Source organism: Anopheles coustani, chromosome 2 (assembly GCF_943734705.1).
Source record: "Anopheles coustani chromosome 2, idAnoCousDA_361_x.2, whole genome shotgun sequence".
NCBI lineage: Eukaryota > Metazoa > Arthropoda > Insecta > Diptera > Culicidae > Anopheles > Anopheles coustani.
In genome coordinates, this window is record NC_071289.1 from 39,170,121 (window position 1) to 39,185,451 (window position 15,331).

At 47.1% G+C, this 15,331-nt stretch overlaps 1 protein-coding gene across 1 annotated transcript in view; it reads right to left on the bottom strand.

Moving 5' to 3' along the window:
• The window catches only part of LOC131264371 (tribbles homolog 2), a 35,175-nt gene that overhangs the window by 19,051 nt on the left and 793 nt on the right, over positions 1 to 15,331 (bottom strand). The window contains exons 2-3 of the mRNA XM_058266673.1: positions 14,287 to 14,415; positions 14,021 to 14,181 (exon numbers count right to left, since the gene is read on the bottom strand). Of these exons, the coding sequence (XP_058122656.1) occupies positions 14,021 to 14,181; positions 14,287 to 14,415 (290 nt within the window). The remainder of the gene's footprint in view (positions 1 to 14,020; positions 14,182 to 14,286; positions 14,416 to 15,331) is intronic.

The following is a 15,331-nucleotide window of genomic DNA, read 5'->3' on the forward strand; positions in this document are numbered from 1 at the left end:
AAGCCTCGCCGCGAAGTAGCTCGAGAAAGTTATGAAGTGATTGACCCCATGGGGCGATCTCCTTCCCGCTCTCGTCTCTCACTCTTTCCCGTTTTGAGGTTCATCTTGGTTGCTTGGACTTTCGCAACTCCTTCCCAAAGCGGGAAGCACGATACAGGTGGAAGATTTAGTTTTTCTCGCCGCAGAAACCGGCAGAAATGCTTCACTTCCTGGTTCCTCGTGTGCCTTTGTGCCAATGGCGAAAAAGGTTGCACAACGCCGTCATCCGCAAAGAGTCCATCGTCTAGCATGGCTGAAACATTTACGGACCGAGAAACAGCAACCTACCGACCAACGTTTCACACCATGCAGAGAAAAGAGATCCAGGAAAGAGAACCGGTGACCTCACCGCACCTGAATGCAACGACAACAGCGATGCATATGCACCGAATGCACTTCAGGGGGCGGGGTGCGCACACCGAGTCAACCGGCTTTTTGCGTTATTCATGCGACTCAGAGATGTTCCTCGTCGTTGCCACGGATTGCATTTCAATCGCGGGGTGTGCTTTGTGTAACACTTTCTCCCAAAACGCAAAAACCATCGCTGCTGAGGATGGTGATGGACGCTTGCTTACGTGCGATCAGATTCCATCGCTCCCACTCCCTGCAGTTGCCACAGGTCGGTTGCATCGCATCGGTCGAGTGTCTTTCTTTCACCGATACGGAAGGCTTTTCGGTGCATTGGAGGGCAGAAAAAAAAACTCCCCCGGGCACCGATAATGGCATTTAATAATCAATTGCGCTTTCGTTAGGCAATAGATCAAGCGGGAGTGGGCTAGGTGTTAGGTGAGCTTAACACGACAGGAAAACACGGGTGCCTCTGTTACACTCGATGCATAGGAAAAAAGTGATCACCATGGCATACAAGTACACGGGGAAGCAAACCACATACTAATGCACGATCGCACACCGTCTGTGTGTTACATATTTCGCCTAACCAACAATCTGCACGAGGAATTATTTCCCGTCCGCCAAATCGCAAACAGCGACATCAGACCCTACAACCGCAGACCGGCACCGGGAAGTGAAAAATATGGCGCACGCAGCTTTCTTCTTTCCAAGTCTAATCACGCCTCTGGACGTTCGCTGGTTGCGTTGTCAGGCGCCCACCAAACCGGCGACGATAGTTTTTCACACTCACTCAGTTACGCAATTGAACCACGAGGAGAGCACGCGAAACCGACAACGCAACTGTCAGCAAGCAAGGCGCACAATTTATTACGACGCTGCAGTCGCGAGGCCGTTTTTGGGGAAGGCCTATTGAAAGTCTAATGCACCAGAAGGAGAGTTTTCCAAACTCGTTCACCATTTGAACATCGGCATAAGCCTATTGCGTGTGAACATACCCTTTGGAGAGTAAATAAATTGAATTCGGTGCTACATACTCTTGATCACAAAAACGCAAGCGTGAGTATTTCCACGTATTTTTCCGTCCAGTAAAGTATTTTCAAAACTCTTGAGGTCCTCAATTTTAAGTTACTTGTGTGACACAAATAGAACTAACTTATGGTTTTTTGTGGTTACCTTAACATTAGGAGCAATGGCGTTCAATAATTCAAATTAATTTGGTATACCTAATATTTCAGGAACCAGATTTGTTGACTCACAATCAGTGTGATGGAGTGGCATCAAAATACACCAGTACGATTCGGAGTTTTTCTTTATGCGACCAGGCTGTAAAATATCATCAGTACCACTTTACAACATGACATAGTGATGCAGGTCTTAACATTTATAACCTTCTTCCAATTTCTTTCTACCATTGAACTTACTCGGGTTGAGAAATCAGGACTGAAATCAGACTTTTAAAATCTTTTTTCCGGATGTGAAGAATTATATCGGTCGATTGAAAGAATCAACAGAAATAAGTTAAAAATGTATATGGACTTCCATCGCACTGCACTACAACTTTGAATTTACAGCCATATACTGGCTTTTACAGCTCTATAACATCACGTCCTCTTTGGCAGCCAATTGCACCTGGAACTTATATGATCTCCACCGATGCGTTTGAAATCTTGCCCACTCTAATCCCTGGTTGCCACCCAGCGACCCAGAAGCCCAACGTAATCGATTGAACCACTCTACATCTTTATGGCCGTTGGCTTCGCACGGCGTCTTTCTCAAACATGGTGCGTGCAGTAGCTTCAGAACACAGAAAAGCGCTCCAAAATTCTGCTCTTTTGTCCAAACGCAATCGAATGCGTCTCCCAACGACGACATCTGTCCATGGTGCACCAGTTTCCACCAACGGAGCGTCATTATGAGGGCTTCCTTTTGGTTCGCCCGTCCTTTGGTCTAAAGAAATTTCGTCCTCCGGTAGAGGTAGAGGTGTGTAGAAGTTTTCCCGGTATGTACCCACGATCTCAATCTCGCAGGTATGCGTGCTTCAGCCGAAGGATCGCCATTTTTACCAGGTACCATAAAATGATGCCATGCGTGGTGCGTTGATTCCTACGGGTGTTTGCAGTGCGGCTTGGTTCTACCCTACCGATATACACACACCGAAACAAAGTGCGGGTGTATGTACCTTTTGTCACCCGTAGGCTTTGTGTTTCTTTCGTTCTCCCTTTCTCGTCACCGGTGGCCCATTAGGTCGTTTAGTCAACCGTGTCCTGGAATCCTGAAAACGGATCTAGTCGCGATCGAAAAAGAACAAACCCTCGCTGACGCTTGAAAAAAAACCATTGAAAAGGAATCCTTGTCTGTGTTGGTTGGTTTGCAATAGGATTCTTCCTAGAAGCTAGGTAGGACGACACGTGATGGCAACATATCGGCATTGGGTTCTGGGATTCTACCTAGAGAACCCAACCAGAAGAAAAGGTGCAACGGTGTGCCTTTCTTCACGGGCACAGTTCTTCGTAGCAGTAGAAGTGCATCGCGAGGTTCGTAGCCATGTGCAACCTCTCCTTTCGCTCGAACTTCAGAACGGCCGGTGGCGAGAAGGTGAAGGAAGCCATCCCTAACCTAGGCGAACACGCAGCGGGCAGGTAAGGATTGATCGATGTCGTGAACGATCGCGTGGTAAGGGGGAAGAGAGACCGGGTGCAAAGTGTTCCCATATTTACACGCCGATATCGAATGTACCGCAACCTATCCTTGGCATGGGAAGGTAAACTTTCCGCCGTCTGTCGGCTGAGGAAGTCCGAACCACCTTCTGGCAGGGTGAAGTTTCACTCTCTGTATGACGGTGGTGGTGGTGGTGGTGGTGGTGAACTTACACAACCGAAGTAAAGATCGAGGAAACATGCGCTTTAGCCAGCGCGGAAGCGCATACACAATCGGTACTGAGGACATACCGACCATACAATAACTGATCCCGAGGGCTGAGGAGTCGGAGGACTCGTTCTCGCAGGCAAACGATCGCCGGCAGCATGCCAAAGAAAAACAACCGTCCCAACAGTTGTTTTCTCTCACAACAAGCAAAACCACCGAGAAGAAACCCCGATGATCGGGATCATATACGGGGGTGTTGTGTCGTGTCGAGTCTGGGATTCGCCTTCACTGATGCTTGGGATGGGAAATGTTGAACATCTGCAACAGCGGATTTCAGCGTTTTTCCTTTCCTTTTAACTTAACTCTCAATACTCGTTCTTCCTCTTTTTTGTCTGCCCACAACAACTCAGGCAGAGAGATCTCTCAGGAGTCTCACACCGATCCCGCATGCGGGAAGGAGAAGCCTACACCAGATCAGATCAATCCGGGAAAGGTTGTACCCATATCCGAGTGTGGGTGAATTTTATTGCCGCAATAATAAACGGCAGCAGCGTTCTCTCCACAACAAGTCCTAGAAAAGGAACGACACATGGTATGGGGTATATAGACAGGACCTTCTTTTTTGTGTCTCAAATTTATTTTCCCACAGTTTCTACCCACATTCAACGAGGGGTTCTGGATGTCGGAGGCTGCAAGCGATAAGCTACCTTCTATCCCAATCCCAAATAAAGGGGAGAAGCGAGCTTCGATCTTGAATCCCACATCGTATCTTTCTCGGCGCACCAGAGCTCCTTCTCTAGCTGATAAAATGCGAAGTGTACTCACGCTTGGGGCGTGAAAAATTACCACACACTTGCAGCTCGCTCGAGGAGGCGTGAAAGTATAATTATTTTTGGAACCGACAACCCGGTGGCATTTTGGGAAAATAACTTTGCCTCATATGTCCATCCGTTCCTATTTAAAACCAGCCTCAGCGGGGGATGCTGAAGTGCCGCCGCAAGGGGGAGGAATACCACATTCCTTGCGGCTATCTGACTCGCACTTAAAAATCTTATCTTTTCGAACATTGACCCAGGCTTGGAGGAGTCTGTCCTCGTGTTCTTGGAAGAGTACAGAACACGAAAAATATTAATATTTCCACCGAGCGCGTGCTACGAATGAAACCGACTTTCAGTTCATACGACAGGTTATTTAGGGGGAACTAAGACATACAATTTTAAAGGTCGACCAGATCGAAAGATCACGTTGGATGATAGGAGTGGTGGTGGTGAAAGGGGGCCCAAGGCAACATACATTACCACCAAATGTGTAACATTAAACCAAACAAAGCTTCTTACATTACATTCCGGTCGAACGGTTCTGGCACACCTTACCACACTCACCCTCTCCCATTGCTTCCATCGCTCCACCTTGGCACCGGAGAGTCCGGGAGTTGCTCCACTAATCGAATCAGCGCGACGTGTTCTTACGCATCGGAACTGGGAGGAATTAATTCCATAAACCGCTCGTGGCGTTCGATTTTAAGTGAAATTGATGAACGGGGGCGCGCTCGCACACACTCTCGCGAATACTCCCGAATACCCAGAAAGACACGATACGATATCCACGCGACAGTGGAGTTCCTTGTCCCATTGTGACTGTAACTTTTTCTGTTAGCTGCTTATTAAATTTATGCTTATTTAATTAAGCTTATCTAATTTTCCTTCATTTCACACCCTAGCCACTGTAGGCTTTTCTTCTTCACTTTAATTCAATTTGGAATTGACACCGTGCGGTGTTTTGTTGCCATTTACGATCGTACCTCGACGACGAGGTCCTAGAACTCTCCCTTCAGCAGGTTCTTTATTCACTTAGCAGATGAGGTAATAAGTACAAACTAATTGCAGTTAATCTAATAAATAATACTGTTCGGAGCAGTGCCCTCTTCACAGAGACGTGGGCGTTAATTGAATGATCTATTACTGATAGACAAGACGTCGGTAACAAATTGAATTCCAATCGTTGGTCTAATTAAATTTTCTTCTATCAATGTCACTGTATCAAAAAACAATGGCGGCCAAATTAGAACTTCGTGTTGCGACTCGGGTGGCATTGAAATCACGGGATGGCGATCGCATTAAAGCTGTCGAAGGAAAACTAATGCACGATTGGGTCGTAAATCCTCGGCCGTTTGGAAGCTGCACCAAAAACCAGCGGCTTAACTGAACCAAAAGCAATTGCGCCCTCCCCGCACGAACACACTGACATTAGGCCGTCTCTGGGCGGCTCTTCAATGCCAATCCAATTGCGTTAGGGTTGCTCTGGTCGCTGTGCAATGTGCAATGTCCTCCCCTTCTCTCCTCTCAGTTGTCCTCCTCTACCGCAAATCTTTTCCATTGCTCCCCCGAAGACTCTTCTGGCGTTGTTCTTTCGCGTCGTCGTCCAACGTTGGAAGATGCAAGAAGAAAACCACCACCACATCCACCCAAACTTAAGATCGCACCGACGGCGAGAGGGACGGTGGTAAGTGGGAAGGGGTGATCGGCTAAAGACATTAAGTGGCGTCCACGAACGCCGGCTTAGAGCACGCTCTGCAAGCAACCAAACGGTTTTGGCGGTCCAAACAAAATCTTGGTCATGGTCAAACCGTTCCGTGGCGGTGGTTCACGCAACCCCCACGACACTCTTCTCATTCTCTCGCTCTCTTGTCCCATCTCTTTCCTGTCCAGATGGATTTCGTTTCTCGAGGCAAGCGGGGCTCGGTGCCGCGGTTTTAGGAGGTGTACTCTCTAACACCCCACAATTGCAACTTCCACTTGGACATCCGCTCGCTTCATCCGACGAACTTCGGCCCTCAGCCCGGACCGTGGTTGCGGTTTTGATCTCGGTCAAATGCACCGCCACGTCTCACTCCCCCTGTCCCTTAGGCGAAAGAGACCTCACGTCGAGGCAGAACATAGACGAGGGAGCTACAAATCCGTTGGCCATAAAATTGCCATTCGTTTGAATGTCGCCACTGAATCAATTTCGATCGGGACCGTTTCGGTGGCTCCCTCCCTATTACCCTCGTGAATGCTCATCTCAAAGATGACCCCAAGACGAAAATGGTATGTGACGTTAATTGTGACGTTGACTAACCCATCTTTAATTCCCAAGTAAAGCCTGCAAGCCTTTAAGTAAAAAAACACCACGTTTAATTTAAGACAAAAAAGTCAACTAAAACACAACGCTCAAGGACTCCATCTACACCGTCATAATCGTCATCGACGGCGAGGTAGGCCAACACCACGACACACCGCCACGGCGCAAATGTAATGCATTTTGTATGCAAATGATTGTTGCAACACGCGGAGCAGCAGGGTGGCCAGCGTTCTAGCATTGGGGTGGCAAGCATTCTAACGGGCGGATCGTATATCTTCGAACGATACTATTTCTGCGCCAAGAAGGTTCATTGCACGGGCAACGGCATAATGGTGTATGTCGATGGAAGATAAAGAATAATTTCCATAATGACCTTTAGAGTTATGCTTTCATCGATTCGACACCACCGAAAGCATTACAATACATGCCGGCAACATCTTGGCAAATCCCGGGCTGAGGCGTTTTTTTATTTTGTTGAATGCGAAACCTTTCTTGATAATCTTTTTTCAATATTGTGAATTGTTTCCAGAGGGGATTTTTTTGTAATTTATAAAATTGGTAATAGAGAGAATTAAAATTATCAAAACTGATCGGAGTATTCAAAAGTTCAAGTTTTATAAAAATGTTGATTAAATTTCAATATCTGTCGGATACAAATGTATGAGGGTTTACATTGCTACCCGACAGATTTGGCATAAAGCCTGTCTCATAGTAAATTGAGCCAAAGAAAGCGCGCTACTGTGGCGCCTCTAGTGGCGTCAGCCGGAAACTAATATTTTTAGTAGTATTAGTAACTTGTAACAATGAAGATGTGAAAGTTTCAGACCTGTACTATTGTTTTTCGCTAAATGCCGTATTTTGGAAATTGAACGACCAAAAATAAATCCGCACAAATTACTGGAGCGCCGGTGGAAAGATTGACAAGGCCTGGAATCCATAATAAAAGCAAAGAAAAATTAAAAGTATTTTTCTTTTGTACAGTTATACATAAGGTTTGTTAAAAAAAAAGGTTTTTACTTTTTGCGTGATCCCTGTTCGTATAAATTCACATACTTTTTTTGCCGATTTTTCGACCTGCCATTATTCTACGGTTGTCTTAGAGTGGTACAGGGCCAATAAGATTCACTTTGTACCAAAACCAAATTTCCCAGAGTTCGCCTCATCGAAAAACACTGGGCAGTCTCAAAACTTCGTCTTAGACAAACTGGTGGAATAGTTACAGATGTTCTTGGCAAGAGGAAATGAACGGAGGCTGCGAAAACGGTGTCCCATTCCACGACATGGGCGTTAATGCAGGAAACAAAAACAAAATACGTGAATTTAAAAAAACAGGGAATACGTAAATAGTAACACCCTATTTTTATAACACACTTTATGTAAAACTGTACCAGAGAAAAATACTTTTCATTTTTTTGTTTTTTGTTTTAATGGGTTCCCGGTCTTTTCAATTTGCTCAGTTGCCTTGGTGCTATAGTTATTTGTGCGGATTTATTTTTGGTCGTTCAATTTCCAAAATACGGCATTTAGCGAAAAACAATAGTACAGGTCTGAAACTTTCACAACATCATTGTTACTAGTTATTAATACTACTAAAAATATCAGTTTCCGGCTGACGCCACTAGAGGCGCCACAGTAGCGCGCTTTCTTTGGCTCAATTTACTATGAGACAGGCTTTAAAATACAATGTTTTTTAAACTGCTTTAATTTATTTGCTTTCGACCCCATCCTCTCACGTTTCCACCTACCCCCGTCCAATCATTACATGATCAGATGAATTGTTACACAAAACTCTCATTGCCTCATTGCAAAAGAGTAAGCGTTATTTTTAAACCCGTTAACACCTCGGCGCAACATTTTCCTCAAACTCTTCCCCTTGATATTGCTAAATAATTAAGCAGGCGCTAACAGCATCCGCCAGGGCAAGGTTAGCATTCGAAGTGTAAATAAACACGCGTAAGCGATCATTTCCACGAGCAAAGAAGCATTCTTGCATTCCGCTAGCGTCGGAGTCCTATGGCCGGTGGGGCTCCTTGGGGGGGCACGCATTGCGTCACATTGGTTTTGGTCCGGGGCATGGACACGTGCGGAGGCGATCCTCCCGATGACACCCGAACGGTGGTGCTAGGTTTGCCATTCGCACCAAAGGGGACACAGCACGACTCCAAGCGGAGGAGGAGGGTTGTGCCTTTTTTTACTAAACGTTTTCGTCTCTTATCGAAATCGATCATCGACGCACGCTGGTTTTGTTTGTTTGAAGCTAATTAATTCCAAGGGTACTAATTAGTTCGCCGCCTGCGGGCATGGCTCTTTTTTGGTCTTGCCCGGCGCTGCTCGAGAAAGGCGGTGCAGCATCCATGTTGAAGGTCACCGTCCTTTTCTGCGGCTTGGTGGACCAACTGTTCCATATCATGTGACACGTTTCTTAGACGGATGAAAGAAAAAATATAGAATTGATCGTCACTCAATTGGCAGCTTCCGAAAGGGTACTGACTTGTTCCAGTGCAAGTGTGTGTTTAGTAACCGGCCAAATGTTACACATAGAACACACCACTGATTACACACCACACACACGCGTCCCGGCGGTGGTGGTAGAAAAAGATCAACTTCCATTGCCCGACCAAATTGCGAGATGTCGTTACCTTCACATGGGTGGCGGCGTTACGCTGGCCGCGCCTTTCGCCGCCCCTTCGCGCCCCAGGACGCCACGACATGCGCCGCTGCTGGGAGCATTAGGTGAGAAGATTATGTTGAATGCCAGCCGCAGCAGTCTGGGCGCGAACTCTGGCAATGCAATTGACCTCGCAACACTCCACCACTACCCCACGCTGGCGCGCTCGTGAACCCTCCTGCCCCCCCGCCTTCGTCCAAACAAATCTGAAAAGCCGCGTCCATTTTTTTTGCTCCCTCTCCCGCTCTCTCACAGTTTTCGTGGCCGTCGGTTTCGGCCTGCCTTCCACACAACCATGAGCATTGCGATACCTCAACATCGACCCGGCGTGGGAGAGGCGGGGTGGGGGGGGGGGGGGGGGGATGTCGGTGTGGCGTCCAATGTCACGTTGCAACACGTGCTCGCGGGCGCCGCCAGCCGGTCATTCGGACGCTCTTTCCCTACCCCTTCTTCTTGGCTCAAGCTCTCTCTTCACCGGGCGGTTTCTCTTCGACAGCGTCAGGAGAAGGGATGCAGTGTTGGCGCATTTTGTTTTACTCTTGCTGGTCCATGCAACACGTCATAATTGTCTCAAGTTATGCTGGTTTTACATGCAGTTTGTAATGTACATTTTATTTTTCCTTTAAATCGACAGTTCATAATTTATGATTTTGTTAAAGTAGGTAAAACAATTTCAATCAATTTCTGATGTGCAATGGTTAGTTGCTGCACAACATAGAAAATAAATACAAATCAATAAATAAGAAACTTAAATTCTAGTCCACAACAGCACAAGTCCTTGGAATTATTACAACAACGTAATCAAGCTTCATCGTTACCACAATTGGAAAACCTTCATTTTGGAGCGCTTCAAATCACGACATACTGGAGAGCATTACTGACCTAGGTTCCGATCCGATTCGTTCGAGATCCGCCTGGCGACCTCACGGGAATCACGCTTGACCCAACACCATCGGTCCAAAGCCGAGGGCCACCGTTTTTTTTTTTCGGTGGCCAGTGGCCATAAAAGAACCACGTGTTCTAATTTTCGGATACCCTCCGCATAATTTTCCTTTGAGCCACGGAAAGTTTCCATTGGCGAACGCGAGGTACACTGCATGAAAAGCGGTCTCGGTTTCGAATTGGATGGTGGTCTCTCACTTACTCTCTCTCTCTCTCTCTCTCTCTTCATCTGGATTTCCTCCTTTCCGGACCAGCCCATCCCCTTCCGGGCCCAACCAACGATTGCATTGTGGTCACATATTGAGGTCAGAGAGCATATGGCAAAGGCAATCCGAGGCACATAAAACCAAAAAAAGGAAGGAAAAACGGTGGCACCACCAACGCCATCCACCCGTCGTCGTCGTCGTCGTCGTTGCGGCAGCATTGTTGCGATTGGTGAGAAAAATCGCCGAGTAACAACAAGCAGCAGCAACAAACAGCAGCAGAAAACAAATGAAATTTAACGAGAGTAGAAAAGAGCCAGTTCACGATCCGCGACAAGAAGCATCGCAATCCGTTGGGGTGGAGGGGAGGGGGGGGAGGGGGGAGAACCACACCTGGGGACCACAATCTTCGCCGGCAAAAGGGTAGGTGAAGGTGACACCAAATAGCTAAACGAGGTGGACAGGAGAGGGAGCGGGATGGAGAACGAGAGAAACAGTGGCCGCCGCCGTCGTGTAAAGGCTACTCATTGAACCATAGTTTTCAAGGTTTCAGTGTTCCAGTTTGCCGCACACCAACCGAAGCCTGTGGTAGTTGAAGTTGCAGTTGGCAATTTGCTGAATTAAAATCGCTGCTCTGTATGTGTGTTTGTGTGTGCGGCTATGAATGAGCCAACCACCGTGCTTTACGATCCTTCGCAAGAGCCTGAGAATTTAAGAATTTGTGAAGAAAAAGCCGAACCTCTCAAAGGAGCACCGTAAAAAAAACGTCGAGACGCAAACCAACCGAGCACCCTTGAAGCATCTCTTCAACACTCGAGTGATAGAGAGAGGGGGGAGATTAATCTTAATTTCTAGCAGATACGGTAATCGGCTCAACTTCAAGCAACAAGGTGGTGGTGGCAGTGATGCAGTCTGGAACTACTCGTCACGCGATCAATCCAAGTGCAAGCATCGACTCCGGTCCCCAAACCCTCATTGGAGTCTCCCGAATAACCTTTCACGGTCTGGCGAAGGTGGCCAGGGGTTGAACGTCGCAAAGGGGCCAAAGGGTGAGCTTGTGCACGCGCCAAAAAAGTCCCCCCCTTTTGCCCGGAGGACAAGAATCGATGTTTCGTTTTCCGTATGGACGCGTGCCTGAAAAGCTACACCATCGGAGACGTTTGTTAACTCGAGAAGGCACGAGAGGTACCAACCAAGAAAAATAAAAATGGAAACAGGGAGTGTGCCACCAAGAATTGCGGAACGAACGACGCGCGTCCCCTTCAGAAGGTTAAGAGACCGGTGGTGGCCAGCCAACCGGGCGAAACCGACGCTCGGTTTTTCCTCAAATACCGACACATCCGACGGCAGCGTGCCGTCGCATATAAAATTGTAACGCACGTGGCAAATGGAGGAAAAATTTATGCGAAATCGCTTCACTGACTCACAACATTGCGATGCGTTTTCTTTTTTCAATTCTCCTCCGTTTGGCTTGCTGGACGTAAACTTTCCCTCAAACATTCGCAAGATTTGAAACCGGAACCGTTGTGCCACGAGCCATCCGGAGAAGGGTCTTGGGGAAGCAGTTGCACCTTTTTTAATTGGTCAAAAATAGGGACACCAGTCCCAGGGCCGACCCCTCGAAGGGCATAATATCTCAGGGAAGAGATTCTCGTGTTTCGCAACCCGGAACGTACGTCCGAAGCAGTTAGTCGTGTGCCCGATGCGGTAAATGTATAGATTTCATTGGATTAGCACAAGGTAAAAAAAAAAGAAACGAGACCAAGAACAAAATCCATCGGAAGAGATATCGTTGCGGTCGGTTGAATGCACGGGTGCCGGATGCCGCATCGAGGGCAACCTTGAGAAGAAATCTGAAGCGTAACATGAACAAGGATACACTAGTATTGGGGGGAGGGGGACTGCTGAGTTCTAGCGCGTTAACTAATTGCTTTTTATTATATAGAACTGCACAACTGAGTGACTTTCCCGCTCGGTCCAGCGTCCAAAAGCTTATTTAATCTAATGTCTTGGTTCTTTCTACGTGATATGTTTGCAAACATTCCTTACAAGCTGGGTCAAATAACTATTTCAAATAAATAGAACCTTGTCAAATGAAGCCTTCGTTCAAGGGAGTGCTACCTGCCTCAATGCACAATAGCAAGCATTGCACATTGGTCATCGGAACAAACGCCGAAGTGAACGTGTGGGAGGTGGTGCTGTGTTTGTTGGCACAAATCTCGTCAAAGTGGGCAACTAATTCCATTTGGGATCCGTTCGTCCATTGGTTCGCCAATCGGAATGGCTACGCCGAGGCTGCAGTTTGGCAAGGGGACCGAATGAACATGCGGCATAACGTAGGAACTTCGACTACGAACCCTCAATTAGGTGGCGCGCACAAACGCAGGGCTTGAACGTGATCGACAGAAATACACACACATGTATGTGGGGTCAGCGGAAGTTAGGCAGAGGCGGACGACGGACTTCTGCACCGAGGCTGCAAACATGCGCTACCCGCAAACTCCCATAACCTTGGGCGGCCCCCGATGAAACCAAACCACAATTATGCTGGTGCGCTGCGGAAAGACGGATACGGGGGGGTTAACAACTACTGTGCTCTAATTTGCGTTTGCGCTTTTACGTTGCTCCTCTACGATCGGCATGGAACGCTAATTTTATCTCGATTCTAGCCGCACCGTTTGACAAACACCGCCAAATCTGGCCAAACCACAAACAAACCGATGGAATGTGTTGCCACTGCTGGGATCAGTGGGAACTGGCGTTCAGCGCACACACACACACACAAAACCCGTGTTGGTGGTTAGCATGTACGTGAGAAATTGTTCATTTAATCATTCACAATAAACGGAAGGGAAGTTTTGCTGTACAAGCACGTTGGCTAATCGACATCATGTTGATAATAGACAGGCTCAGCACTCAACATTCCATAGCATAGTTGGTACGGTAGTTGAATCCAAAAGTTTGGAATATCTGACCCCCAAGGCCTGTCCGATCGGAGTCCTCAAAGAATCTCAGATAGGCTAAATCCATAATTTAATGGATAGGTTTGGTTTATTCGTCAAGCTTTCAAGTTTTGTTCTGTTACTCTAACTCGTCTGTATGCAATTTTCCCTACTTCTCAAATATCTGAACAAACATGATTAATATATTTCATCTTATCATAACAATCCACTACGTGGCTTATCAAAGTCTAAACATGTTTAGTTGCCAATGCAATGTATATTTTCCTTCTGACCTAAAGCTCCTTTGTCGATTGTGTGGCCCTTGGTTTGGCTCTACAGGCACGCAAGCCTGTTCGTTCCGGTCTCGCATGTAGCCCTGAAATCAATCCTGTACCAACAAGTCACCAAGATAATGCACAATGCAGCCAAGAACGTACGCTGGCCAGTGCGCGGCTTGGCGCGTTCTCAAGCATATTTAGTGATGTAATGAGTTCACGTCAGCTTCAACGCTACCGGACAGAACATGTTCGAACCGCCAGCGACGCGAGCGGTCGCAGAACAGGTTGTGCAGCCTGAAGCCGCTCCGTCCTCAGCATTTCCATGCTTGGAAACCGGACCCATTAAGAGATCCGCCTTCGCAAATGTCACAAACGACAAAAGAAGTCTGAACGCTCTCCGCAGTGATCGTGCACCGACGTGTCCACCACCGCTGTTATCAGCTCGCCCGGAGCTGTGTATCTGAAAATCGACGGCCGTCTTTTGGGTGTATGTATTTCGTCGTTTCACGCGAAACTGATATTGTTCCCACAGGGGTATTTCTCCTTTCCTTCCCTCTCCCTTCCTTCGGCAAACCATTGTGCCGGAGTTCCGCAAGCCCACTGTTTACCTACCTTTCGCGGTCCGCAAATACAAACTTCCGCAGCTTGAGATCACGCAAGACGATGCCCTGCTCGTGGCAGCTCTTGACTACTTCGCACATTTGACGGCAGAGTCGGCGCGCTTCCGGTTCACGGAGTCGTTTCCGCACGCGCACGTACGAATGCAGATCGCCCTGTCGATGTTGATGGCAGGAGAGAGACAATGAAAGAAGAAAAAGCACTTGTTACCTCCATTCCCGATCGCTGATGATTATCACAAAAGAAATTAGCACACTTACCTCCGACGGGTTGAACAGCAGATACGTCTTGTTGTTGTCTTGGATGACTTTGTGCAGCGGGTTGACGTGCGGGTGCCCTTCGAGCCGGAAGTGTGCCGTCAGCAGGTTCGAGCAGGGATTATTCGCAACCTGTTGAGCGTACGAAAATGGTATTTAGAAAAAATGGGCAAAAAAGTAACAATCTGCACTGGTGCTATTTATTACGGCTTTACCAATTTCACCCTCTCATTCGCGCCCACCCCTTATCTAGGCACGTACCAAAATTAGAAACACCGATAGATAAGGGTAGCACACGTTTTGCGAGAGTCATTTCTCGTGCTACGTGCTAAACAAACATGAGTCACCTAAACCCGAATCGCAAATCGTCAGCGACTTTAACCGATCGCAAAAGCCACTTTTCCCGTAAAATTCGTGTGTTTTATCTTTGCTTTGCGTCAACGGCTGAAGAAATAATACAAACACCTATCGATGCAATAAAATCATTGCTACTCTTAAATGAACGTAAACAGCAAAACAAAACGCTCGCTCATAAATCCTGTTTTACAACCGTGACCGTGAAATATTATATGTTTTCCTCCCATTAAGAAATCGTAAGTACAAAAACAATTCCGCCTCCAAATAAAGGATCGCGACTGACCAAAGCCTTTGTTCGCGAGTTATCCTTCAAAGTGCCGATTAGGGACATAATCGTAAAAAGGGAAAATTAATACAACAGGGAAATAAAAATATCTTTTAACGGTTTCAAATTACTGTCGCGTCTGGTCTGGGTTCGTACACTTTTACGACTTTGGATGGCATTCTAAATTATATTTGTGTGCATCGAAAATGGAAAAAAGATTACAGAAGGTAGTAAAATGTACTTCCAACCGTTCCTCTTCAGTTACGCTCCACAGCATGGCAGTGTGACATTAATATATTGATGGCACCTGCCGATCCTAAACCTGATCGCCACGGGTAAAGAGCTCACGTAGCAGAGCACGTTTTCCCTGGACTAAGGCTAAAGATTTCATCCCTCCGTCCACTGGAAGAAATGCCGGCTTTCGTG